This window comes from Eleutherodactylus coqui, chromosome 3, assembly GCF_035609145.1.
Source record: "Eleutherodactylus coqui strain aEleCoq1 chromosome 3, aEleCoq1.hap1, whole genome shotgun sequence".
In the NCBI taxonomy this organism is placed as follows: Eukaryota; Metazoa; Chordata; class Amphibia; order Anura; family Eleutherodactylidae; genus Eleutherodactylus; species Eleutherodactylus coqui.
Window position 1 is genome coordinate 108790677 of NC_089839.1, and position 26270 is coordinate 108816946.

The 26270-nt window shown below is 40.5% G+C and overlaps 1 protein-coding gene across 5 annotated transcripts in view; it reads left to right on the plus strand.

Moving 5' to 3' along the window:
• Positions 1 to 18319, plus strand: part of CCDC170 (coiled-coil domain containing 170) — a 128474-nt gene extending 110155 nt beyond the window's left edge. For all 5 annotated transcript variants that reach the window (XM_066595953.1, XM_066595955.1, XM_066595952.1 and 2 more), the window contains 3 exons: positions 1782 to 2024; positions 9731 to 9967; positions 16900 to 18319. In XM_066595953.1, coding sequence (XP_066452050.1) covers positions 1782 to 2024; positions 9731 to 9967; positions 16900 to 17037 — 618 coding nt within the window. In that variant the 3' untranslated portion in view covers positions 17038 to 18319. The remainder of the gene's footprint in view (positions 1 to 1781; positions 2025 to 9730; positions 9968 to 16899) is intronic.
• The last annotated feature ends 7951 nt before the right edge of the window (positions 18320 to 26270 follow it).

Here is a 26270-nt window from a genome sequence, read left to right on the forward strand (position 1 = left end):
CAAATTTTACATACAGAATGTAATTTTCTCACTTTCTGGTGTCATAGAAACGTGAAATTTGGCACGAGCATTGATTAGGTCATAAATAGGAAAAACTAATGGGTCCCAACTCAATTATTCAATTCTATGCGCCAAAGAATTAGCGTCCAAATTTTACATACGGAATGTAATTTTCTCACTTTCCGGTGTCATAGAAACGTGAAATTTGGCACGAGCATTGATTATGTCATAAATAGGGAAAGCTAATGGGTCCCAACTCGATTATTCAATTCTAAGTGCAAAAGAATTAGTGCCGAAATTTTACGTACATAATCTAAATCTTTCACTTCCCAATGTCATAGAAACATGAAATTTGCCATAAGCATTAAATATGTCATAAATAGGAAAAGCTAATGGGTCCCAACTCGATTATTCAATTCTGACGCAAAAGAACTAGCATCCAAATTTTACGTATGGAATCTAATTCACTTCTTGGTGTCATAGAAACATGAAATTTGGCACGGGCATTGATTATGTCATAAATAGGAAAAGTGAATGGGTCCCAACTCAATTATTCAATTCTAAGTGCAAAAGAATTAGCGTCCAAATTTTCTTATGGAATTTAATTCTCTCACTTCCTGATGTCATTTTATATAAAGGAAACGTCGCATGGTTACCTCCCGGTGGTGTTTCCTGGGTAACGCAGAGAACTATGCAAAATGGTGAACATATGTTTTTCCGGTAAACATATTATTCAATTCTATGCGCAAAAGAATTGGTGTCGAAATTTTACGTACGGAATGTAATTTTCTCACTTTCCGGTGTCATAGAAATGTGAAATTTGGCACGAGCATTGATTATGTCATAAATAGGAAAAGCTAATGGGTCCCAAATCCATTATTCAATTCTATGCGCAAAAGAATTAGCGTCCAAATTTTACGTGTGGAATGTATTTTTCTCACTTTCCGGTGTCATAGAAGCGGGAAATTTGGCACGAGCATTGATTATGTCAAAAATAGGAAAAGCTAATGGGTCCCAACTCGATTATTCAATTCTATGCGCAAAAGAATTAGTGTCCAAATTTTATGTACGTAATCTAATTCTCTCACTTCCTGATGTCATTTTATATAAAGGAAACATCGCATGGTTACCTCCCCATGGTGTTTCCTGGGTAACGCAGAGAACTATGCAAAATGGTGAACATATGTTTTTTCCGGTATCTCTAAAGTAACCACGACTTCATAAGATTTTCTGTGTGAACACCAGATAAACACCAGTACCAAATTAACTCAGGCGAAGCCGGGTATATCAGCTAGTACAATATAACTTTGAAGTTGAGTGATATACTAAACTTTTTTAGATAAATTATATAATTACAGATAGTATATCGCTATATAGGTATATATACATGCACACAATTTGAGTAGGCTATGTGATATAGTTCAACAGGACATTCCTAGTTAAATATGGAGTAGACACTATGGAGCAGAACATTGGAGCTCCTAACTGTGCCCACCACGTGCGGGTGTGGTGGGCGCTGCTATGTGTTTCCTTACCCTTAAAGTAAAGGAGCAACATGCAACATTAATTGTAGGTTCATGTCAGTCTTGTACATGCTCTTATGAAAACTACTATATATATATATATTTAGGTGAAAACATCTGACCACATGCCCACTGGAAGTGTGAACTCAACTAAAAATAGCTCAAAGGTTAAAAGAATGGTTAGGTTCATGCGAGAAGTTTGTTAATAACTTGGATTGAGGAAAATAAATAAAACTATTTTATTATATTTTAATATAGTTAAAAGCACAAAAAGAAAAGTTTGATAGCAAAGAGCTACATATGGAGCTTTTAAGGAAAAAAATTGCTCAGCTCGAAGAAGAAAAACAAGTGCGCACGGCTCTGGCAGTGGAGAGAGATGAGGCTAACCTGACTGTGAGGAGGCTGCAAAAGAAGGTGGAGAGACTGCAAATGGAGCTAAGTGCAGCTCAAGAATCTGTCACGGAGGTGAAATCCAAACTTTCAGATACCAATGAGTTAAAGGCAAGTTACAAGTTTATATTTATAAAAATTGATGTCTCTCTCACTTTTATGCCTTTAGCCTTATAAAATGACTTAATGAAATTGAATTCAAATGTAATGGTGTGTTTACATGTGGCGGATATGCAGCAGAAATTCTGTGGTAAATTCTGCAGCATTTCCGCATCCATAACAGAGTCAAAATCCGTACCATTGTTACCCACAGCACATTTCAGAAAAAACAGTGCTCACTTTCAAAGTCTTTTGCTGTCAGGGCTTCCTTCACCTGGTACCTGGCAAGCTGACAGATTAAGTACTCATTCGCACGGACGTATTATAGCTCAATACAACCTTTGAGTTGCAAAGAGCCCAAAAAAAGAATATGGGTGGCATCAATTTTGTCAGCTTTATGTTCAATCAGACACCATCCATAATTGCAGAGCTATTCTCCCCCAAAAGTATTGCTTCTAGGGAACAAGAGCTCCACACATTCATTGCCTGATGGAGCTCTTGTCGGAGCATAACTCTACTGCTTTCATGAGGCCAAATTAATATAATTCTTATTTATTTTAAAGCACCATTAACCCCTTAGTGACGGCCCAATAGTGTTTTTACGTCCTGCCGTTGCAGGACGTGTATGGAGGGAGATAGCGCCGCTATTTTCCTCCATACAGTGCAGGCGTCAGCTGTTTATTCTGACAGCGGCATTTAAATCCCCCGAACAATGTTCAGGGGTCATGTACGGCCCCCCCGCAGTGAGATCAGGGGAGACGTGCAGGTGTCATGGCAGCCAGGGGCCTTCTAAAAGGCCCCAGGGCTGCCTTAGGAGACTGCCTATCAAGCCATCCCCGTTGGGTGGCTTGATAGACTGCCTGTCAAAAAGCAGTATGACGTAAGGCTATAGCATTATGTCATACTGCAGGAGCGATCAAAGCATCGCTGGTTGTGGTCCTCTAGGAGGACTAAAAAAAGTATAAAAATAAGAGCAAAAAAGTTTTACTAATTATTAAAAAAAAAGGTAGTAAAAGTTCCCAAAAAAACCCTTTCGCCATATTTGCAATAAAAAACTTATGACTGCACTTCTCAAGAACCTATGGGCATATAAATGGTCCTCGTATGCTAAACACTCCCTGTCAATTCCAGTCTTTTTAAAGGACTTGTCAGACAGCATGCCACTAGGAACCAGTATTGCATGTCTCATTTCTGGACTTTAGGTCAGGGCACAATAACCACTGAACTAATGTAACAATGCAGGTCCCTTCTACCTAAATGAGCCATAGTGGTCAGACTAGTTGGTCTGCTTAAAAAGCAGTTGCAGAAACAGGCCATCCAAAAACATAAAATTATTACATCATTTAAAATCCAATCAGGCCTCGTAGACAAAACTAGTCACATATAGGTGATAAGATACCATCAGAATGATTCAGACCAGATAACTTGTATATAATGCATCCATAAGCAGAGATAATATAATAAACAGGAAAACTTGCCCTGTTAATGCTCTAATATTTATAGCAATAAGTCTCTCTATCTCCACCTTTGCTGATTTTATTTGCTTTTTACATAATTTATTTTTTTCCTTATAGGTTGTTAGGGCGCTGCCTTCTTGTTTTAGTCATTTAAATGCATTCTTTATTGAGCCACATTGGTTTTCTCCTATTCCTAACCCTTTTATTCCTGTAAGGCAGTATTTCCCAACTCCAGTCCTCATGGACCCCAACAGGTCATGTTTTCAGGATATCCTCAGTATTGCACAAGTGATGTAATTCTTGTGAATGCCTCAGACATTGGCACAGATGTTCTTACTATAGGATATCCTGAAAACATCACCTATTGGAGTGCCTTGAGGACCGGAGTTGGGAAACACTGCGGTAAGGTATGAACCTCTCATAGTGTGTATTGAGTCTGGTTTTAAAAATTTCCCATTTATTCTCTGTAGTCTAATTTTCTGAGTACATTGTTTCAGTCAATAAGGTCAAAGGTATCTTTAGCTGATTGAACTTTGCCTTCCTAAAGTTTAGTATTTTTGTAGCTCCCTGATTAAACTCCTTATTGAAAGACAAGAGAAAATTTATTATATCATGGTCACTATTTCCCAGGTGCCCCCTTGCTTGTGCTCATGTTATTCTGTCAGGCCTGTTTGTTAATATTAACTCCAAAATGGTCATCCCTCTAGTTGGGAAAGATAATTAGTTATTGACCGAAATGTATTTCCTTTATGAGATTCGCAGGTTTCAGTTTTCAAAATTTATATCTGGATAGTTCAAGTCCGCCATAATAATTACCTCATTGTGATTTTCGGCTTCATTTATTTGCCTTAGTAATACATTTTTATTGGCTTTAGTTATATTTAGACTTTAAACATGTATTTACATAAAGACAAACCCCTCCCCCTTTCTTTTTTTTCAATCCCTTCTGAGCAAGCTATAACCCTGTAAGTTAACCGACCAATCACAGCTTTCATCCAACCAGATCTCAGTTATTCCCACTATGTCATTGTTTTCCTCAGACATTATTACTTCCAGTTCCTCAACTTTATTGCTCAGACTCCTAGTATAAGTCACCATACAGTTTAGATGTTTTTAGTTATTCTTTATTTTAAGTGTATCCCCATCAACTGTATTGTCAGTTCTAACTGTACTAACTCCTCCCAACACTCCACCCCCATTTTAATTACTTAGTCCAAGATCACTGTCTGCACTATTTTCCCGTCTATCTTTCTAGTTGCCCTGGTTTCCTTCCCCCACCCTCACTGCAGTCCCTAATTTAAACACTCATATAACGTTTTAGACATCTTTTCTCCAGCACAGCTGCATCCTTCCCATTGAGATAAATATTGCATGCCTAACACAGGATGAAGTGCAGAGCTGGTTAAAGAGGATTAAAATGGATAAATCGCCGGGCCCAGATAGAATACACCCAAAGGTTTTAAGGGAACTAAGTGATGTGATAGCTAGACCGCTATTTCTTATATTTATGGACACTATCAAGACCGGGGTTGTACCACTGGATTGGCGTATTGCCAATGTGGTTCCAATATACAAAAAGTGGTCTAAAAGAGAGCCTGCTGACTACAGGCTGGTAAGTCTCACTTCAATAACTGGAAAAATATTTGAGGGGTTTCTTAGAGATGCTATCCTGGAATACCTCAAGAAGAACAACGAAATAACTCCCCATCAGCGCAGGTTCATGAGGGGTCAATCATGTCAGACCAATTTGATCAGCTTCTACAATGAAGTAAGTTCTAGGCTGGACCTTGGAGAGTCTATTGATCTCATATATCTGGATTTCTCTAAAGCACATGTGTCAAACACAAGGACCGCGGGCCGAATCCGGCCCGCTGCCTCATGTTATGTGGCCCGCGGCATGCCGACGGCCGCTCACCATCTGTAGTGATTACCAGCTGGGGTGCCGCAGCTCCCCACTTGTAATCACACTGACAGCGCTGATCCCAGCGCACAATCTGACATCAGAATCCTTCTCCCCAGTCCCCTGCTCTTCAGTTCCGCAGGAGAGGACTCAGGGAGGAAGCGTGCCGTGCTGCACACTGTGCACCCGGGCGCATAGGAACTTTTTCCACAAGACTTTTGCACTATTGAGCAATTCCAGCAACCTGATTGGTTGTCTGGGTTGGCTGATTCACAGTGATTGGTTGTTGGTTGTTTGGTGAATCAGCGAACCCAAATCAGGTTGCTGGAATTGCTCAATAGTGCAGAAGTCTTGTGGAAAAAGATAATATGCCACCCGGGCTCAGAACGATCCGAGGAGGAGCAGCGCTGACAGCAAGGAGCAGGTAAGCATATGGCTGGGGAAGGGGAAGTTAATATTGCTGCTGGGGGGTGGGGGGTTAATATTGTTGTTGCTGGGAGGAGGTTAATATTGCTGATTGCTGCCGGGGGTGAGGGGGTTAATATTGCTGGTGTTTTGGGGGGGGTGGGGGGGGGGTTAATATTGCTGCTTGGAGGGGGTTAATATTGCTGCTGGGAGGGGGTTAATATTGCTGCAGGGGTGGGGTGGTAATATTGCTGGTGGGGGTTAATACTGTTGCTGGGAGGGGGTTAATATTTCTGCGGGGGGGAAGGGTTAATATTGTTGCTGGGTGTGGGGGAATAATATTGTTACTCGATGGGGGGTTAATATTGCTGCTGGAAGGGGGTTAATATTGCTGCCGGGTTGGCAAGGGGACGGGGGGTTAATATTGCTGCGGGGGTTAATATTGCTGCTGGGTGGGTGGGGGTTAATACTGTTGCTGGGAGGGGGTTAATATTGGTGCGGGGGGAAGGGGTTAATATTGCTGGTGGGGGTTAATATTGCTGCTGGGAGTAGGTTAATATTACTGTGGGGGTCGCTATTACTACTGGGGCCACTGTGGGGATCGCTATTACTAATTGGACCACTGTGGGGGTCAATACTTTTACTGGGGCCACTATGAGAGTCACTATTACTACTGCGACCACTATAGGGGTCACTATTACTACTGCGACCACTATAGGGGTCACTATTATCACTGTGACCACTATAGGGGTCACTATTATCACTGTGACCACTATAGGGGTCACTATTATCACTGTGACCACTATAGGGGTCACTATTATCACTGTGACCACTATAGGGGTCACTATTATCACTGCGACCACTATAGGGGTCACTATTACTACTGCGACCACTATAGGGGTCACTTATCACTGCGACCACTATAGGGGTCACTTATCACTGCGACCACTATAGGGGTCACTATTACTACTGTGACCACTATAGGGGTCACTATGACTACTGCGACCACTATAGGGGTCACTATTAGGGTTCACTCACACAGGCGTAATTGCATTTCGGTCGCACAAATACGCTATGTATTTGCGCAATCGAAAATCGCTTATGCCTGTATATTTGCACATGCAGAAAAGAACACAGATGGGCCCACTAAGATGGTGCGCAAATATGCAGTGAATACAGAGGTTTCCTGCGCATTCACCACGTATTTGCGCGGCCCATTCACTCCAATGGCCTATTGGGGTGCGTAGTATGTAACAAATAGGTCATGCTGTGTGAAAATATACATCATGTGAACGACTCATTGACATCAATGGCTTCTATTTACTGCATATTATGTACGCAAATACGCTTGTGTGAACAAGCCCTTACAATACCGTCTTACAAGCGGCCCTTTGAAGGTCCCCATAAGCCTGATGTGGCCCTCGGTGAAAATGAGTTTGACACCCCTGCTCTAAAGCATTTCCCACCGTGCCGCATAATGGGATGATATATAAAAGGAGACAGCTCACTGTGGGTGAAAACATGTGTATCTGGGTAAAGAACTGGCTCAGAGATAGAAGAGGGTGGTAATAAATGGTTCGTACTCTGTTTGGGCCAGCGCTGCTAGTGGGGTGCCACAGGGTTCAGTATTAGGCCCCATTCTGTTCAATATATTTATCAATGACCTGATAGAAGGACTACACAGTAAAATATCAATATTTGCAGAGGATACAAAATTATACAAGATAATTAATACAAAGGAGGACAATGTATGGTTACAAAAGGACCTAGATAAATTGAGGCTTGGGTAGAAAAATGGCAAATGAAATTCAGTATTGATAAATGTAAGGTTTTGCACATGGGCAGGAGAGACGGATATCACCAATATACACTAAATGGGGTACTGCTAGGGAAAAGGGATATGGAAAAAGACCTGGGGGTACTAGTGGATTGTAGATTTAACTGGAGTAATCAATTGCAGTCAGCTGCTGCAAAAGCAAATAAAGTATTGGGGTGCATTAAAAGAAGTATAGGGGCGAGGGACAAGAATATTATTCTTCCACTGTACAAGGCACTTGTCAGGCCTCACATTGAGTACTGTGTACAGTTCTGGACACAGGTGCTCAGAAAAGATGTTGCAGTGCTTGAAGGGGTTTCGAAGAAAGGCAACTAAACTAATAAACGAGATGAGAGGACTAGAATACCCAGAGAGGCTATCAAGACTGGGATTATTTACCATGGAAAAAAAGGACGATCAAATAACTATGTATAAGTACATTAGGAGACAATACAAGGATCTTTCGCATGACCTGTTTATACCCAGGACTGCGACGGTAACAAGAGGGCATCCTCTACGTCTAGAAGAAAGCAGGTTTCATCACCAACACAGGAGGGGGTTCTTTACTGCAAGAGCAGTGAGACAGTGGAACTCTCTGCCTGAGGACTTGGTGATGGCAAAAACGATAAAAGACTTTAAGAGGTGACTAGACATCTTTTTAGAGTGCTAAGATATTACAGGATATAGACATTAGGTGACCAGTGGGGTTGTTGATCGGGGTCTTAGAGTTAGGTAGGAACTCAAACGTTGATCCAGGGATTGTTCTGACTGCCATATGGAGTCAGAAAGAAATTTTTTTCCTCCACATGAGCTAAATTGGCTCAATGTTTGGGTTTTTTATGCCTTCCTCTGGACCAACGGGGAAGGGGGTTGAAAGAGGCTGAACTGGATGGACATTGTCTTTATTTAGCCTAACTAACTATGTTACTATGAGATGCAGCTTATTACTACGGTAAGGTAGCCAACAGTAGAGTCAGCCCAGTTATCAGGAACCAAATTCCTTATTTTTACACCAAGTCTTGAGCCACTTGTTTACCTCCCTAATCTCTTGCTAGCTTTCTGGTGTGGTATGTGGTACAGGTCATATTTCAGAAAATACTACTTTGGGGGTCCTTGCCCTAACCTTATATCCTAGGTCCCTGAAATTGTTTTTAAGGACACTCTACTTACCATTAACTTTGTCATTCGTGCTAATGTGTACCATGACCTCTGGGTCCTCACCAGCCCTTTAAAGTAACACGTCAACCCCATCCGCAATGTGTCGAACTCGAGTTCCAGGAACACAACACACCATTCGACAATCCCAGTCTTTGTGCAGATTGCCCTTTCTGTTCCCATAATAATTGAGTCCTCCGCTACCAGGACCTGTCTAGCCTGCCCTACACTCTTATTCCTCTTCTTACTGTAGTAGACATCCACTGGCGGTCAGAGAGCATGTCATGCTGCACAATGCTAATCTTGTAATGATATTTCCCTCATCTGCCAACTTTGCAAACTTGTTTGGATGTGCCAGTTCAGGACTAGCCTCTCTAACACTCTTTCCTCTACCCCTCTTTCTGTCACCTAGCTAGCTGCCTGCTCATCCCACACTCCCATGCTACCATCCACCCCTACATCTGCCCCAGTGAGTGTCTGCTCAGTGAGCAGCAAAATCCTTTCCATGTTGTCAGTGGATCTCAGTGTTGCAAGCTGCTCATTTAGATCTGGGATCTGGGCTTGCAAACGTGCAACACATTTCGTACAGCAGTATGCACCGTTGAACTGCTGTGTCATGAAACATATTAGAAACAGCAGTACAGCTAAAAATCAAATAATTTATACAAGTGAAAAATAACAGTAAATAGATATGAATGACTGTCTTCTAAAGTCACTTGAATTTTAAGTCACACTTAAAACAACCACACTTTAAATCAACCACACTTCACAAGCTCCCATACTTGCTCTTTTGTTTGCTTTAAGTAGCAGTAACTCCTCCAAATAATTTTCTTTTTAGAAATCAAACACTCTTTAATAGATGTCAAGAATATACAGCTACATACAGAAGCTAGAAATTATTCTGAAAAATGCTTTTTTTAAAAAAACTTTATTCTTAATAGGAATTCTCTTTTATATGGTATTATTCACGTGTTTATATTTTCAGATCAAGACACTGGAGCAGCATAAAGCTATTGAACAATTAAGCAAATCCCTGGATGACTTGGAGAGAGTTAAAAGCAAGACTCATAAGAAACTAATTTCTGTTAAATCAGAATTAGACTATACAGAACGGGAAGCGAAGGAAGAGAAAGAGAAAGCAACCAATTACATTGAAGTGATCACCAGTGAGCTGAAAACGCTGAAGACAACCTTAGAAGAGGTTTCAAAGAGGGAAAAGCAGGTGACATATATGTGTGCAAGTATGATATAATAAAACTTAATTAAGCAATGTACTTTAAGAGCAGAGACTGCCCATAGAATTTTGGGCCCCCTGCTAAGGCAATATCTTCCACCTCCTCCAGGAGCATGGAAAAGCACCAATGCAATTTTTTTTTTTGGGGGGGGGGGAACATTATGCTGCCTGATTACTTTTATAATACCCTCTAAAAATACTGTACCGAGGGGTTAGTACATTTCATTGGCTTCTCAGCAACTGGCACTCACTTTTCTGAGCATTTCTTTTTAAAATTGACAACTAATACAGCTGCAGTTCCTGTTGTCTCTTTTAAAAAAATGTTTGTCACAGTAAGACAGAAAAATAGCAATTCTTCGGTAAGTAAAAGATATATTGATTATATTGATTATATTGTTGCCACTGCTGATTGACTTCGGACTCATGTCCAGGCAGTGCTCAGCCATTCATTGAATGACAGCTTTTTAAATTCCCAGCCACCAGAAAGTGCTTCAGATCAGTGACGGCATGGAAGAGAAAAGATGCACCAGACCCTGACAGCGGGGGAAGATGATGTATATATTTTTTTATTTTTTACACCAGGTAGGGATGATTTTCACGGAAGGACTTATATTTCAAGCCCTTTCCCGAAAATCACTGCAGGGGTTGCCTGCATCTCATTGCTTTCAATGGGGGTCTTCTGCAGTAGCGCAGGCCCCATTGAAAGCAATAGGCATGGAGCTTCGGTCATGCGCATTTTTAACATTCGTGGAGAGGTGGTTTTTTTGAGCGCATAGGTTCGCAAAAAAACGCTCGTCTGACTTAGCCCTTAACTGGTGCAATTTATTAGTCTTGGCTATGAGTAGTTGTTTTGTTGCAATATGTAAATTGCATCATGACGTGCAGCAAAAGTCAATATGTAATCTCAGCATAATCTGTGGTGTACGGACATATAATAGAAATTCCAGCACGGACAGTTTGTTTCTGAAATTCTCTTCAAATAAAGCAATACACCGTCATCAGTTATATAGTTAGCCTGATAAAATTCACCGTCATGAAAAACACCAAAACATTTTTTTCCTTTTCTTTGCTTTGTGACTGCAGTTAGCTGTATTGACTGTATTTTGAATTGTTTTAAGACAAACTTTCAGCGATGTTTTATCTACGAGTATGCTCTCTAAAATGTTACATAGTTAGTTTAGACAGCAACTGAAACCTTTTTCAGTTTAGCACTGCCATAAAAATTTAGTATGTTCTGTTTTATTCTTTTCTTTTTTAACCCCTTAACACCCAGATTTACTTTTTCTGTAGTCATTACAAGCTCTGCTTAGCAATTTTGTATTAGGCTGCCAAAATAAGTGTTGCAACTTTTTAGTGAAATGTAGGAAGTTTTTATACCTTTTTTTCTAGTCACCATTATTTTCAGTTTTAGATTTATTATTTATTTTGAGTTGTGCAAAATGTAAAAATAGCTTTTTTTGAGATTTCTGTTACTTTATTATTTTTTTTATATTTTAGTCATACAAAAAGCATTAAAATGTCTTCCTCGTTTTGTTTTGGACTTAGAAGACCTCTGGGAACATTTATATTTAGCTCCTTTAATGAAACAGTACCAGAAAGAGCCACTAGAGGGTTCTGTGACATCGATGATCCAGCAGAGAAAGAGCGCCTTGATCGATTAATCATGAAGTACCTGTGATATTTTTAGTAAAAGGAGTGGGCATGCCACTCACTATTGCTGTTGAGCCTAAACTGGAGCTTGTGAGCTCTTGGGAGTGGGGCACACAGACTGTGTGGAAGAGATGTCCTAAGTACTGCAGCCAAGAGTGGGTAATGCACTGTGATTCTGTTGAGATGAACTGTGTTATATATAGGCATTAGGGCTGTTAGTGTGGAAACATATATTATGCATAGCTAGTGGCCAGGCAGCCTGGGTTTATTTATGTACCGGTCTTATGTACAGTGTGAAGTGCTGTGATGGAAATAAAACTGGCTGGTGCCAGACTTTAATGCCGTTCCAGTTGTAAAATGTGTTCCTGAGAGTGATGCCAACCATTTTGAGTAGAGAAGATGGTGGTTCTGAGACGTGACTAATCCCCTAATGTTGCACTAAGTAGTTTAGTTCTGTAAATAACGGATCCATAGGTGCCACTGTGACTTTATTTACAAGCAGAACTATTCTGGTTCTGCAAGAGCCAGCAGCCCAGCCATGCATAGGGCGCTTGGTACCAGGTTCAAGTAGTGGCTGAGCAAAGTTATCTAACAGTGAAAGAGTTGTCCATGGCAACCAGCAAGCTGGACCTTCATTTCTTAAAGGGAACCAGTCACCATTTCATAAAGGGAACCAGCAGTGAGATCAGGTGAACCATGCAGGTGTCATGGCAGCCGTGGGCCTTCTGAAAGGCCCCATGGCTGTCTTCGCAGAATGCTTTTCAAGCCGTACCCGTGGGGTGGCTTGGTAGGCTGCATGTCAGAATGCAGTATGATGTAATGCTATGGCATTACATCATACTGCAGGAGCGATCAAAGCATTGCTGGTTGTGGTTCACCCTGGGGACTAAAAGAAAGTGTAATAATAAAAACAATAAAGTTTTACTAATTATAAAAAAAAAAAATAAAGGTAAAAAAAAACCTTTTTCCATATTTGCAATAAAAGAATCTAAATAGTAAAGGAAAAATACGTATTTGGTATCGCTGCGTCTGTAAGAGTCCGATCTATCAAAGTAATGAATTATCTACACCTCACGGTGAACGTCGTTTAAAAAAAAAAAAAAGAATGCCAGAAATGCGCTTTTTTGGTCGCTCCATCTCCAAGACAAAATGTAATAAAAAGCAATCAAAAAATTGTTTGTATTCGGAAATGGTACCAACTAAAACAACAGAATGTATCACATAAAATAACCCCTCACACATCTATGTCGACGAAAAAAATGTAAAAGTTACTGTGCACAGAAAATGGAGAGAGAAACTAATTTTAAAAAAGTTAATATCTTTAAAAAATATACAAGTAGTACAGCAAAAAAACAAAACAATATAAGTTTGGTATGGTAGTAATCGTACCGACCCATAGAATAAAGTTACCATGTCATTTTTGTTGCAGTTTGTGCACCGTAAAAACAAGACGCACTGAAAGATGGCGGAATGTCGTTTTTTTTCATTTGTCTCCACTTAGAACTTTTTAAAAGTTTTTTTCAGTACATTATATGGTACAATAAATAGTACCATTGAAAAATACAACTTGTCCCACAAAAAACAAGCCCTCATACCGCGACGTCGATGGATAAATAAAGGAGTTACAATTTTTTAAAAGGGAGGAGGAAAAAACGAAAATGGGAAAAAAAGCTTTGTCACTGAGGGGTTAATATACGTGTGACATAAAGAAACAGCATGTCCTATTTTGTACTGAAATAGCCCATTAAAGTTAAAGCGATTTTGTAAACATGAAGTGAATACGCATGATGCATAAGTACTCACTGTGTATTTATGCATGAAATTAATGAGGGGCTTCCTGCGCAATTTATTTTTTTGTGCGCGTGCAGAAAAAAGTAATAAACAGGGAATATGTACAGTTTTGATCTGTGAAAGCGCTGCGAATTTCATGGATGGAATTTGAATATGCTCATGTAAATGAGCCCTAAAGCCTCCCTCACACAGATGTTTTTTTCAGCATTTAGCGCAGTACTAAATGCTGTCAGAGGCTCCCATTGTTTTCAATTGGTCTTCAATTTTCAAGCGGAGTCTGTTCTATTTTAGGACATTTAGCACTCCTCATCAGTGGCCGAAAACGAGAGTAAAACTCGGCAAAGCGCCACGATTTAAATTGCGGCGCTTTCATCAACCCCTGTGTGAGGGAGGCCTTAGGGTGCGTTCAGACAAGCGTGTTTTGGTGCGCACGCACCAAAACACGCTTGTATTTACAACACTGCATTCCCTATGGTGTGTGCACATGTCCGTACTTTGCAGGTGCGTGCCTGAATGCTTATGCACGCGCCTGCGTGATTATGAAGCCCTTTCCTGAAAAGCCGTTGACAGGATGCCGGCAGCAGGATTCTCTACCGCAGCTGTCATGTGTGACAGCTGCGGTTGAGAACTGAAGAAGTCCTTTTGCTGCATGTGCCACAGATGTGGCAGATGTAGCAGCAGGGAATTCTTTTACATCTGCCACATGTGGCAGATGTGTTCTTCATGCCCGCGGGGGTCACGGCAGCGGCGGAGAGGTAAGTTTTTTTAATTCTTTTTTTGTTTTTCACTAAAATGTTTCTTTTTCAGGGAAGGGCTTATATGTAAAGCCGTTCCCTGGAAAACAATGCAGGGGATCGGCAGAGCATTGTTTTCAATGGAGCCGCCGGCAGCAGCCGCGGCTCCATTAACAACAAGCACGCAGCTGTGTTCACGCGTGTTTTTGCTCGTACCTAGGTGCGGACGTATGTACGCACCTAAGTACGCACCAAAACACGCTCGTCTGAACGAGCCCTTAGGGTGTGTAAGCCTCTGCTCAAAGAAGATCATCAAATGTTGTAGCTGTGTTTGTGGATGGAATCTGCACCTCTGATGACAATTAAGTTTCTATGTGCATTCGTATAAACTGCTGCTTACTTAATGGCCGGTAGGCAATGACCTAATGCTGTGTAGTTAGCCTCCATAGTCTGTGGTGTTCAGGCAACTTTATTAAAATCTCCATCCTCTTGAGGGCCGTAGAATCTGTTGAACAGTATTGAGAGAACATGTTGGATGCACAAGAACTAGTTAAAATGAGCAAAATGTACCCATCTACAATGGAGAAAACAGTACAATGAGTTCTGGCTAAAGGAGGGAGCAGCAATGATTTAATATGAGACATGGAAGATTCATCTTCTCTGCATGGTTACCGGAATTATTTAATGAGACGTTACTGAATATGTTACATAATGAACTATTATTCTGGATAATGGGGGATCCTTGGGATGGTTAAATCACATTCAATTTTATTTACCTAATATCTATGTATATTGAGATCATTTTTTGATATACTTTCATGTATCAATATAAGTATATACAAAGAGTATTGTTATTAGATTAGTTATCCTAAGAGTTTGGTAAGGCAAAAATATATGGAAGGAACTACACACTACACCCTAGAGACTTACATTGGACTGTACTCACTTGGCCAACGGAGGCTGGTTGCTATATCACCAGAGGAACAGGCACAGTGGAATACCTTTACAACACAAAATATGCCAGAAAAGTTTCAAAATTTGGATGTGTCAAAAATCTTATGGACACATAATACTAGTATAAATGTGATAGCCATGAAGCAGTGGAGTCCGACATAGCGCCCCCCAAAGACCCCATATTCGCCTCTCCGGATCCACCACGCAAGTCCTGTATGGCTACCCAGTGCGCACATGCAGTACAGCACATGACGCACCGGCAGTGGGCGATGATACGGTGACGTGAAATCATGTGATACTCCTGCTTGTGCTCACAGCGGAAGTATTGAGTGACAGACGGCTTCCATTGACTAAAATGGAAACCATCTGTTCGTTTTCCCTTTGGCAATTAGAGCATGCCACACTTTCTTTCACACTGTGGAATTCCGCGGTAGAATTCCGCAGCTTGAACATTCAGCTATTAGGTTTAGTAGAACCTAGTAGCTGCGGGATAATGCCGCAGATTTCCGCTGCGTGGAATGTGGCAGAAATCCATCATTAGCCCTAAGTGTGTCTAGTATACTTTGAACCACGCTAGATGTATTACATAACATGCGCTATCTTGATACACTTTGCAAAGGGGTTGTCTGAGAGTTAGGCTGGTCTCACATGACAGGATCTGTTTGCGGACTCTGCTATTGTATGATCCTCGGTAATACGCAGTTCAATCAAATACATTGGATTACACAATTTAGCTAACTTTAGTGGGTTTGAATTGTGTAATCTGCTCGTGGAAAATAAAACGCAGCATACTCTATTTTACCGTAGAGTCTGCAACCACAGAGCCCATTTTGCTGTATGGTCGTGGATATACCCACAGCCCATACACAACTACATTGCGTATGGACTGCAGGTTTCAACATCATCGCTAAGCGACAGCGCAGGACATACAAACAAACAAACAAAAAAATATGTACGAGGCATGCCTGCCTGTGTAAGTACGTGGTCATACACAATACAATTACACACCATATGCCGGGTCACCGGACGGGCTCACAGCTAGAATCCACTACGGGATCCGACCCACTCATGTGAGCCTGTGGGCATTAGAGAAAGCATACTAACTGCAGGAAATGTTTATAAAATAAAAACAAACATTACTCCCCTATTAAATCTTCACGCCACTTCGGTGCTGTTGTATCACTGGTTCGGTCTTTATCTACTGCCTTGGAGCGAATGTGTGCTATTCTAGCAAGCGACTGCTGCAGTCAATCTCTGGCCTCAGCGATGATGCTAACAATAACTTAACCATGGGCCATATGGTACATCATTGCTCCAGGAAAAAAAACACTGGTAGGATCCCTACCAGTGTTTTTTTTCCTAGAGCGATCGTGTACCACATAGAGCATTGGCACTGGAATGACAGGGGATTTAACAGGTGAATAATAATTTTAATTTCTTGCACTCGCGGGCAGCCTCTTTAACTGGAGAAAAGTTGTGCCAGATTTCTTACAATCTGATCTTGGTACTCCATAGTAATTTTGGCACATCCAAGTTTAGCACCTTTCTGGTATATTTTGTTTGTTAAATATGACTGATTATGTTAATTCTCTTAGAAGTATAGTAACCAGTCTCTGTTGACCCTTTTAAAGGTTTTGTACTTAATTTGTGAAGTGCCATTTTGTCAACACTTGATAGGACAGGTTGGACTCAAAGTTTTAGGAAGAGTAGTATTTATTTGTGTACTAAAATGAGGATGTCCAGTTTTACACTTCAACCATCTGAATTAACAATATTTTATGTTTTTTATAGCTGGCAGACTTTCGAGAGGTGGTATCACATATGCTGGGACTGAACGTTAACACCTTGGCATTACCTGATTATGAAATCATCAAACGACTTGAAGGACTGCTCCATCCCCACCATCACCATGTACTATCCTGTGCATAGAGGCTGAATAAATATCATTGTAGTTTAGAAAAGAATGAGTGATTTGGTAGTAACTTAAATGTTTTTACCATATTTTTGTTATATCTAATCTGTCAAATTCCAAATTTTCATACAAGTGGCCTTTGTATCATGAAGTAGATGGACTAAATCATTCAGTGTGCTAAGAAATGTTACAATTTTTTTTGTAGTGCTATATTGTTACAATTTATCCGCAGAATTGAATGTGCATGGTTGTGACTTGAATGATTAGTTTGTGACAAAAAAGAGCCTGGTATAATCCAGAACTCTTACATATGTATAACCATCAGACAATTATACTCTCATTCCACACAACTCCTTAAGAGGGGCATTCCACTAATGTAATCACTCAGCAATTTGAAAATACAGTATTCAAGAACAGCAATTTGGGATATTCGCATTCCATTTAATATTAGTCCTAAATGTAAGGTTAGGATTATACTGCATTTGGCTAAACCGCTTTAAACATATGCACAAAATGTATGCAGCTGTGTGCCTGTACAGCTCTATACTGTGCTGCTGACTTCCATAAGCAAAATGTTTCTCGTGCAGTAGAAGGTTTCTTTTTTCATCTACAGTAGTTACACTGAAAAATATAGTCAACTATGCTTTCCAATACTGTTGAGGCAACAGTATATCAACAAAAAACATATAGACTAAAAAACACTTGTTACTTTTTAAGCTTTTCTGCTTTTAGTCTCTGAGCGAATTTTGAGCGATAATCGTTGTGTCTAAATGGGCCTTAACCCTTTACCATATCTCCTTGCTTAATGATCAATGTCTCCAGGTTGGAGATTTAAATCATTGGGCAAGGGGCAGGGGTTAGAAAAAATGAGGGGAGAGAGCATGGACCAGTTAGAGGGAGCAGATCATGCAATGAACTACTTGCAGCTGATTTGCATGCAGCATACTGGGTTGAAAAACACAAATTTCAAAGCATGGCATCGGTTTGAAGTGAAACAGAGGTATGCTTGCAAGTGGCTTCATATCTCCCACTTATTTTTGGTATTGATTTACAGGCTAAAATTTTTTTGACAAGCTTCCTTGAAAAGGAGGTATCCAGGTTTTAGAAACTGACAGTCTACCCAATCTCTGATCAGTCGGGGGGTCTGCTGCCCAGGACGAGGACCCACAATGACATTGAAGCAGCCACAGCACTGGGATGAGTGTTGCAACCCAATCAATCAGCTGATCAGCGGGGGTCTTGGGCAGCAGACTCCCACCAAATAGCCATTAATGGCCTATTCTGAGGAGAGACCATCAATTTAAAAAAACAAAACAGATAACTCCTTTAACATTTATACTTTAAAACACAGAAGAGACAGGAAAAAAGACCAAAGTTAATTTAGTTTGCCCCTATTTCTGCTATATTTTTTCTAGAGTATAATTTTCTCATTTTAGATTCTATTTATTACATTTTTTTAACTGTTTGTATCTCTTATTAATTAGTGGAGAACAATGTCTTCTGCCTAGCCGCTTTCTGTGAAAATATAATTGTACTTGGGATAAATAATATGATCTCCTTTATGATTTTATGATCCAGCTGTAATTAAATATTTTTTTCTCCAGTTTTTATCTGCAGATGAATAATTCAAGCCCTTGTCAGCATTCTATAAAAACAAGAGTTTGCATTTATGTGTGTCCAGATTAACAGTTGAACTCTTCAGTCCATTTGGCGACACTGCATATTGTTCAGTATTGAGACTAAGGTCACAATGACCTGGGACAGTTGTTTAAAATATATCCAGTGAGGGAGGAAGGGAGGTTATGAAGAGGTAACTTGTGGAACAAGTCCATTTGGAAGCACCTAACATTACCACTGCTAACCTGTGCAGTCATGGGCTATTATTCATGGAAGATATTACTAATATTCCTAATGCTATGCTTCTGTGCCATTGAGCTTGCAGCTAACTTTTTGCTAACACTCTTGCTGTTGCTATCTTGGGATAAATATATAGTAAAAGCTGGCCTACAAACCACCTGAAATTATAACAAAATCTACTCAACTATCACAGTGAGGCAGATGTATCAGTTCAATTTAAAGAGTTTTCTGGCATATGTTCATTTCTGCAAAACATGCAACTATCTTCCAAATGTAGACATGGCTTCAGTGCCAGCTAAAATTGAAAAGTGGTGGAAATCAATTCCTACCTTGTTTATAGCTGACGTATGATTCATCAACGGAGTATGCTGGGGCAGTGACTGGTACAGTGGTGACCCTGTAATATTAAATCTCTCCCATTGTTCCTAATTCATAATTACAATAGCAAATTGCATACACATGTAACACAGTGTGTGAATAGTCTTTGTGTCGTTATTAACCACTTAAGGGCAGCCGATCATAAATTTAGAGAGCCTTTGTTCTTGAAGCCAAGCCATTGCATGTTTATGATATGGGTCTAAGAAGTCTGTCCAAGTTATATGGCAGATTTTCTTAACCGTAGTGGCGGACCTTTATCAACCAATTACTGATGACCTATCGAGAGGGGGGGAAAAGCTTGAAATACCCCTTTAATTATGATGACTTTACAGCAGGAAGATATTTCCTATCGGGCATACTAACTTTTTTAAAAAACAAGTACAACTATAATAATGTTCAGTTGGAGAGCCTATAACAGATATTCAGAAAGTTTTTTTGTGCAAATTTCTGGATTTTTGTTGATCCTCCTTGATTGTATTAGTCTGGGGATACACAATAATTTTGGCCACGACGGGGGTCATGCAATCGAAATCGCTGTGTCATGCAGTGACATTGCACTGCCATTGAACTCAATGGAGCTGCAGGTTGCAGCAGGTTTCCATGACAGTGACATAGCAGTTGCAAAAAATCCAACCAGGCTGGATTTTTTGCAACCGTGATGTTGTGGCAACAGCAACCTGCGGCAAGCTGCGACTCACACTGCAACGCCATTGAGGTCAATGGTAGTGTAATGTTGCTGCGCTACACGGAGGTTTTGGTTGCATGACTCCAGTTGCATCCAAAATCACAATGTAGTCCTGCCTTACTATCACATTCATTTTGATACTATTACAAATGTTTTATTTTGATCATATGGTTTGTAAAATTGTAAGATAAGTTTAACTGTTAAATGTAAAACTGCAATAACATTGCAAAAATACAATATTACAGTGCCACTGACACATCACAGAGCAAATAAATCATGTACATGGCTACAAGATGCAATAAAAAAAAGTTTTAAATAAGAAACTGTAAAAATAAATCTGTTTTAATAACTCTAACTTTTGTTTTAGATATTGGACACTAGGTGGTGCTGTTCTATTAGAGTCTACCACCATGCGTTATTAAATACTTCTGTGTCAAAAACCACTAAACTATTATATTAGCTAATTTTTAAGCTAACCAAAAAAGGGGCACTGAGGCTACTTGATCAGACAGAATTACAAATGAATGACTGAGAAAAGAAGAATATTTAAAAGATGTTACACTAAGACATTGGGATAAGCCAAAGCAATAAAACTGAGGTTTTTTGTTAAAAATGGATATGCAATAGAATTGATAACTAAGGGGTTCATAGATGTAGGATCAGTCTGATTGAGGTGTGAAGTGTGACCCTTGTGGGTGTTAAATTGAGTTCCTATCACCATGATTGGATCTGCCACTTATTATAATAACCTATCATTTTCAAAATACCGTATACAGAACATTATAGCATAGCTTCTCCTTTCATCTTTAAAGGCTTATACTACTGTATTCTACCAATCAGTACAATCTCCAAATCATATTTTATACAAAGTTTATAAATGCAGTAAAATTAGTGTTCTGTTTTTCCACCATAAATAGTTTTTTTTCTTTAGGTTTAAGAATATAGAGTACTAAAGAGTAACACGTAGATAGTAATTGCACTATATTGTCGGGTCTAGTGACACTATTTTCATAATTTAGTCTGCATACAATGGATCTGAAACAAAGTTATCAATATGTGATTGAAGTATACACTTTCCGCTTTAGTTCCAGGGGTTTAACACAAATATTTCATTACTTTGCAGTTAAAGGGGTTTTCTGGGACTTTTATTATTGATGACCTATTCCCAGGATAAGCCATCAATAGTTGATCTGAGGGGAGTCTGATGTTCAGGATTCATGCTGCTCGGCTGAGCGCTGAGCCCAATGTCAGTGTGGAGAGTGTTGGAAGCATATGACACTGTAAGCATTACAGTGGTCCAGGTTGGTACTACAGTCACAGCTGCCATTGAATTCAAGGAGTGCCTGAAGTCTAAAACATATGGTCATCACCAGGGATATATATGCCACTAGGCACTGGAAGTCCAGTTCCCAGGGTGTCTATCTGCGGGTAATTGGAATCAGGAGCAGCCTGGGTTTAAATAAAAATAAACCTGCTCCGGAACATCTGCCTCCTGCTGGTCCGATCTGAGAAATGGTTGGTCTCCACTGCACTTGCCATGTCACCCACAGATTTTATGTGACTGCTGGAGGAATGAACTGAGCTTTATTGATTGGTGGACAAAAGGCTGTTTACAATATGGGCATCTGAGTCTTGGAAGAGGGAAAGCTGTAAGGCAGCAGTGTCATAGGGCGCATTCTCAGAGGGTTGTAGTGTTACAGGTGGCACTAGCAGTGTTGGCGGTGTGAGCAGAGGCACAGCCAGTGGCAGCAGCCTTCCAGGTGCTGCTAACTACAGAACCAAAGCAGCCTCCTTTGGGCTCCAGCTGCTATGGTCTTTCACTGAGACTGAGTACTTCAATGGAGATATGGTAACTGTGTTTGCATATTTATTTACGATATATAAAATGTGTGTATGCATGTGTGTTCATGTACTGTATGTGTAAAAGTACACCTGTGTATGTCTGTATATGTTCTGTTACCATATCTATGTAGTAAGCGATACACGTACTATTATTGTATCTAAAATTCACTTAGGCAGAGGGATCTCTAATCATTCAAAAGCCCTTCACAGAATAGAAACCCTTAAAATATAACTTTTAACAAATAAATGTTTAAAACTTCAGTGGTGAGGATAAACACACATATGTAAAAAAATCTTGTTATTTGTAAAGCGCCAACTTATTCCACAGTGCTTTCAGGTAATTTGTTTATTACCCCCCCCCCCCCACCAAGCTGGGTACTCATTTTACCGACCTTGGAAGGATGGAAGGCTGAGTCAGCTACCTTAACCATGTGGGGATTGAACTTACAACCTTCAGGTAGTGAGCGAGAGCTTAGAACTGCATTTCCGCTGCCTTCGCACTTTGCACCACTAAATACACATAAATCTTAATCTCCCCGCTTTCAAATACTAGTATTAGAGTGTGGGTGCATCTTCCCTCGGGGATAGTTCAGATTTGGAAAGCAGACGGGGACAATGTACTTTCCCTTCTAAATATGATAGAGAATGATTATTCAAGAGTTGTCGGACCAGACTTTCTGTCTTGCGGCCAGTCCTCTCCCCATAGATGTTTTTATTTATGGATAGCCCATGAGATCAATGATGGGAGGACTGTCCACTGAGGGATTGGCTTTCAGTTATTGGCACCCTCCCTTAGAAATGCCACAGTTTTGAATTAGGACAGAACCCCCCTATAGAGGATTTCTTTTATCTAGTCAGTGTCAATCTGCCTTTCTGGATGGTTTTCTAAGTGCAGATGAACTCTATTCCTAGCCGTTTTATTGAAACAGATGATAGATCAAGATACTAGGTTCTAGGTTAAAAATTCCTAGTTTATAATTCCAAGGTTCAGGGTTTGCCGCGTTTCTTCAATTTTTTCAATTCATCAGGAACCTTATATTTTAGTTCTATTTCGAGAGTTCTTACGTTTGATGGATACGTTCAAATATTATTCCATCCATTCCTTTCTCCTATAGTCCACAGATTATGTGTGCTATTTGAGTTGGCAAGGAATCTACAATCTGAAGAACAAGTGGAACTCTAAATGTCTAAATAAGATCACAAAGTGATCCCTTAAGAAAACCTCTTTGAAGAAATAGGAAAGTGCCTCGGAGTGTTAATCGTCAGGACTCACCTGGTGTGGACACCTGAACCCAGTACACGTCTCCAGGTGCCTCAACTGTGGTCCTGAAAGTAAATCCTGGGTGGCTGTTTTCTACATTGGTGGTATTCACTGTTAAGAAGGAGGGCTACATGGATTACGGGGGACCTCTTAGAAAAAAGTGACTCCCAAAACATGAAACAAAGAAAAAAACAAAAATTATAAAAATCCTGCGCTCATAGGAAAGCCATGTGACAAAAGCCTAGGACCAAATTGGCAGTTCAAGGCAAGTAACGGAGACTTATTTTGAAGGAGAGGGTTGTGTTATATACAGAAGCCCCCTCCTAATGATGGTAATCCAGATATTCAATTCGATGGTATAGATGAAATGCTCCAGCAGATGTACAGATTTGGTGGATTCTTTATTTTTTGAAATGCAGCAAAGTACAATAACGGCAACGCTTTTCAGTGCACGCTGGCACCTTTATCAAGCCATACATACATTGATAAAACGAACATTTAAATATCAAACATAATTTACCTAATGTGATTCTGTTGATGTAGAGCGTGGGTGACTCACAGAGCATCCTCCGCTCGCTCCGGAGGGAGAGGGGGGCAGTCCTGAGGTAACGTCACATGGGGCACGCCGCTGGTCTCTCTGTGGGTCATTCAATTGAAAAGCAAGTCATGTGCTTTCTTTAGAGAAGAGAGGTAGCGACGTTGCTTCAGCGATGTCACCACGTTAGCGTGCTCCTCTCCAGTGTTAATTCATTTGAATGGAACACCAGGTGTGCACTCTATTCAAATGAATTTACACTTGGACTGATGATCTGGATTACCATCATCAGGAGGGGGCTTCTGTGTATACCATATCCCCCTCCTTCAAAGTAAGCCTTTGTTGCTTGCCTTGAAATGCCACTTTTGTCACAAGGCTTTCCTACGAGTGCAGGATTTTTATAATTTTTGTTTTTTTCCTTTGTATCTTTCCTGAGAGTCTAGTATGAGTCACTCAGAGTCAATACCCTAAATCCCACTATTTGTCAGGAGTGCAATTCCCCAAACTTAAAAGTAATGGTGGACTGGCGGCTAATGACTGGTTACAGAGTTGGTGAGTTCTTAAATAGCCCTGTTAGGTACCTTCCCATTCCAGGGCTTGGCTTCAATCTCCAATCAGGTTAATCCAGCAGTATGTTGTCTTCTTGGTGCTTGAGTTTGACACATTGTGGATCGGGTTCACAGATTACTGGGAGGCTCTGGAGAGGATCCAGCGGTCATGGTGCACATTGGCACCAATGACCAAGTTAGAGGTCAATGGAGGACCCTCAAGAATGATTTCAGGGACCTAGGATCTTAGCTTAGGGCAAGGACCTCCAAGGTAGTTTTCTCAGAGATACTACCTGTACCATGAGCCACACCAGAAAGGCAGCCTGAGATTAGGGAGGTAAACAAGTGGTTCCAGAGTTGGTGTAGGAAGGAGGGGTTTGGTTTCCTGGAGAACTGGTCTTAGTTTGCTGTCGGCTACAAGCTCTACAGTAGGGACAGGCTGCTTCTCAATGGGGAGGGTGCAGCTGTGCTGGGGGAGAAGATGGCTAAAAGTCTGGAGGAGTGTTTAAACTAGGGACTGGGGAAGGGCAAAAAGAGTAATAGGGGGGAGGGGGAGACAGTGTAGACAGTGACCTGGGACCAAGTAATGGGAATGGGGGTCAAGCGGGGGGGTGGGGTTAGTACAATGTGAACTAATAGAACAGCTAATAGGATCATAAGTAGCATATTTTGATCAGCTCAGGGATGGGGTTAGTACAATGTGAACTAATAGAACAGCTAATAGGATCATAAGTAGCATATTTTGATCAGCTCAGAATTACTCTTGGCAATATTAATTGGGACAATGTCCTCAAAAATAACCATACAGGTGACAAATGGGAGAAGTTTTAAAACATCCTAATTAACTCATGTGAGCAGTTCATACACTTTAAAAATAAAAGAACTACAAGTAGAGGGAAACCGATGTGGCTCAACAAGACTGTAAAGGGGGCAATAAGCAAAAAAGAAAGCGTTTAAATTATTAAAACAAGAAGGCAGTGAAAAAGTGCTAAAATCATATACCCTGCTCCCCCGAAAATAAGACAGTGTCTTATATTGATTTTTGCTCCCAAAGATGCACTAGGTCTTATTTTCAGTGGCTGTTTTATTTTTCCATGAAGAAGAATTCGCATGTATTGTTGAACAAAAAAAAATGAGCATTTATTATATACTGTACAGTAGTTGTCATCACAAAGCAGCATAACCAGACAAACTGTGAATCCTATCAGGAATTTCTTGTTACTACCATTATTTCCATGTACACACTGTCTGGAGACTGTAATAATCACCCCCTAAAAAATCAAAGTGACACACTGGTTGCCTGACTCACACACAGGGCCACAAAAAATAAGGGCTGTAAAGTACCTGGCTCCCACACACTGTCTGCAGACTGTAACGATCACCCACAGCAGTTACTGGACCACTTGTACAGCAGGGACGGTATTGCAGCTTCCGGCCACCAGTGGGAGCTCATCACAGCAGACTCACGCAGCAGGTATCTAGGTCTTACTTTCAGGGGGGATTATATTTAGGACTTCAGCAAAACTTCCACTAGGTTTTATTTTCAGGGTATGTCTTATTTTCAGGGAAGCATGGTGGGAAAAAAACAAATTATGTAATGAAAAGATCAAAACTGCCATGGGGGAGGCAGAGAGACTGATTGCCAAAGTGAGCAAAAATAACCCTATTTTTCAATTATATAAACGGTAAAAGGATTTGCACTGAAAGCACTAGCCTGCTAACAAGTAATGCAGGAGAAATCTTAGAAGATGATGTGGGGAAGGCACATCTGTTAAATAGTTTTTGCTATAGTGTATTCACTAAGGAAAGGGAAATGTCACACGAGATACAGGGGAATAAAATGAACCCCCCACTAAATATCACATGCCTAATGCAGGAGGAAGTCCAGAGCCGGTTAAAAGATTAAAATCGACAAATTGTCGGGCCCAGATGGAACACACCCAAGGGTTCTAAGGGGACCAAGTGACATGATAGATAGACCACTAGTTTTTATATTTAGGGACATTATTGAGTCTGTGGTTGTAACACTGGATTGGTGTATTGCCAAAGTGGTTCCAATATAGAAAAAGGAGTCAAGAAGAGAGCCTGGTAACTACAGGCCGGTAAGTCTCACTTCAATAATTGGAAAAATATTCAAATGGTTT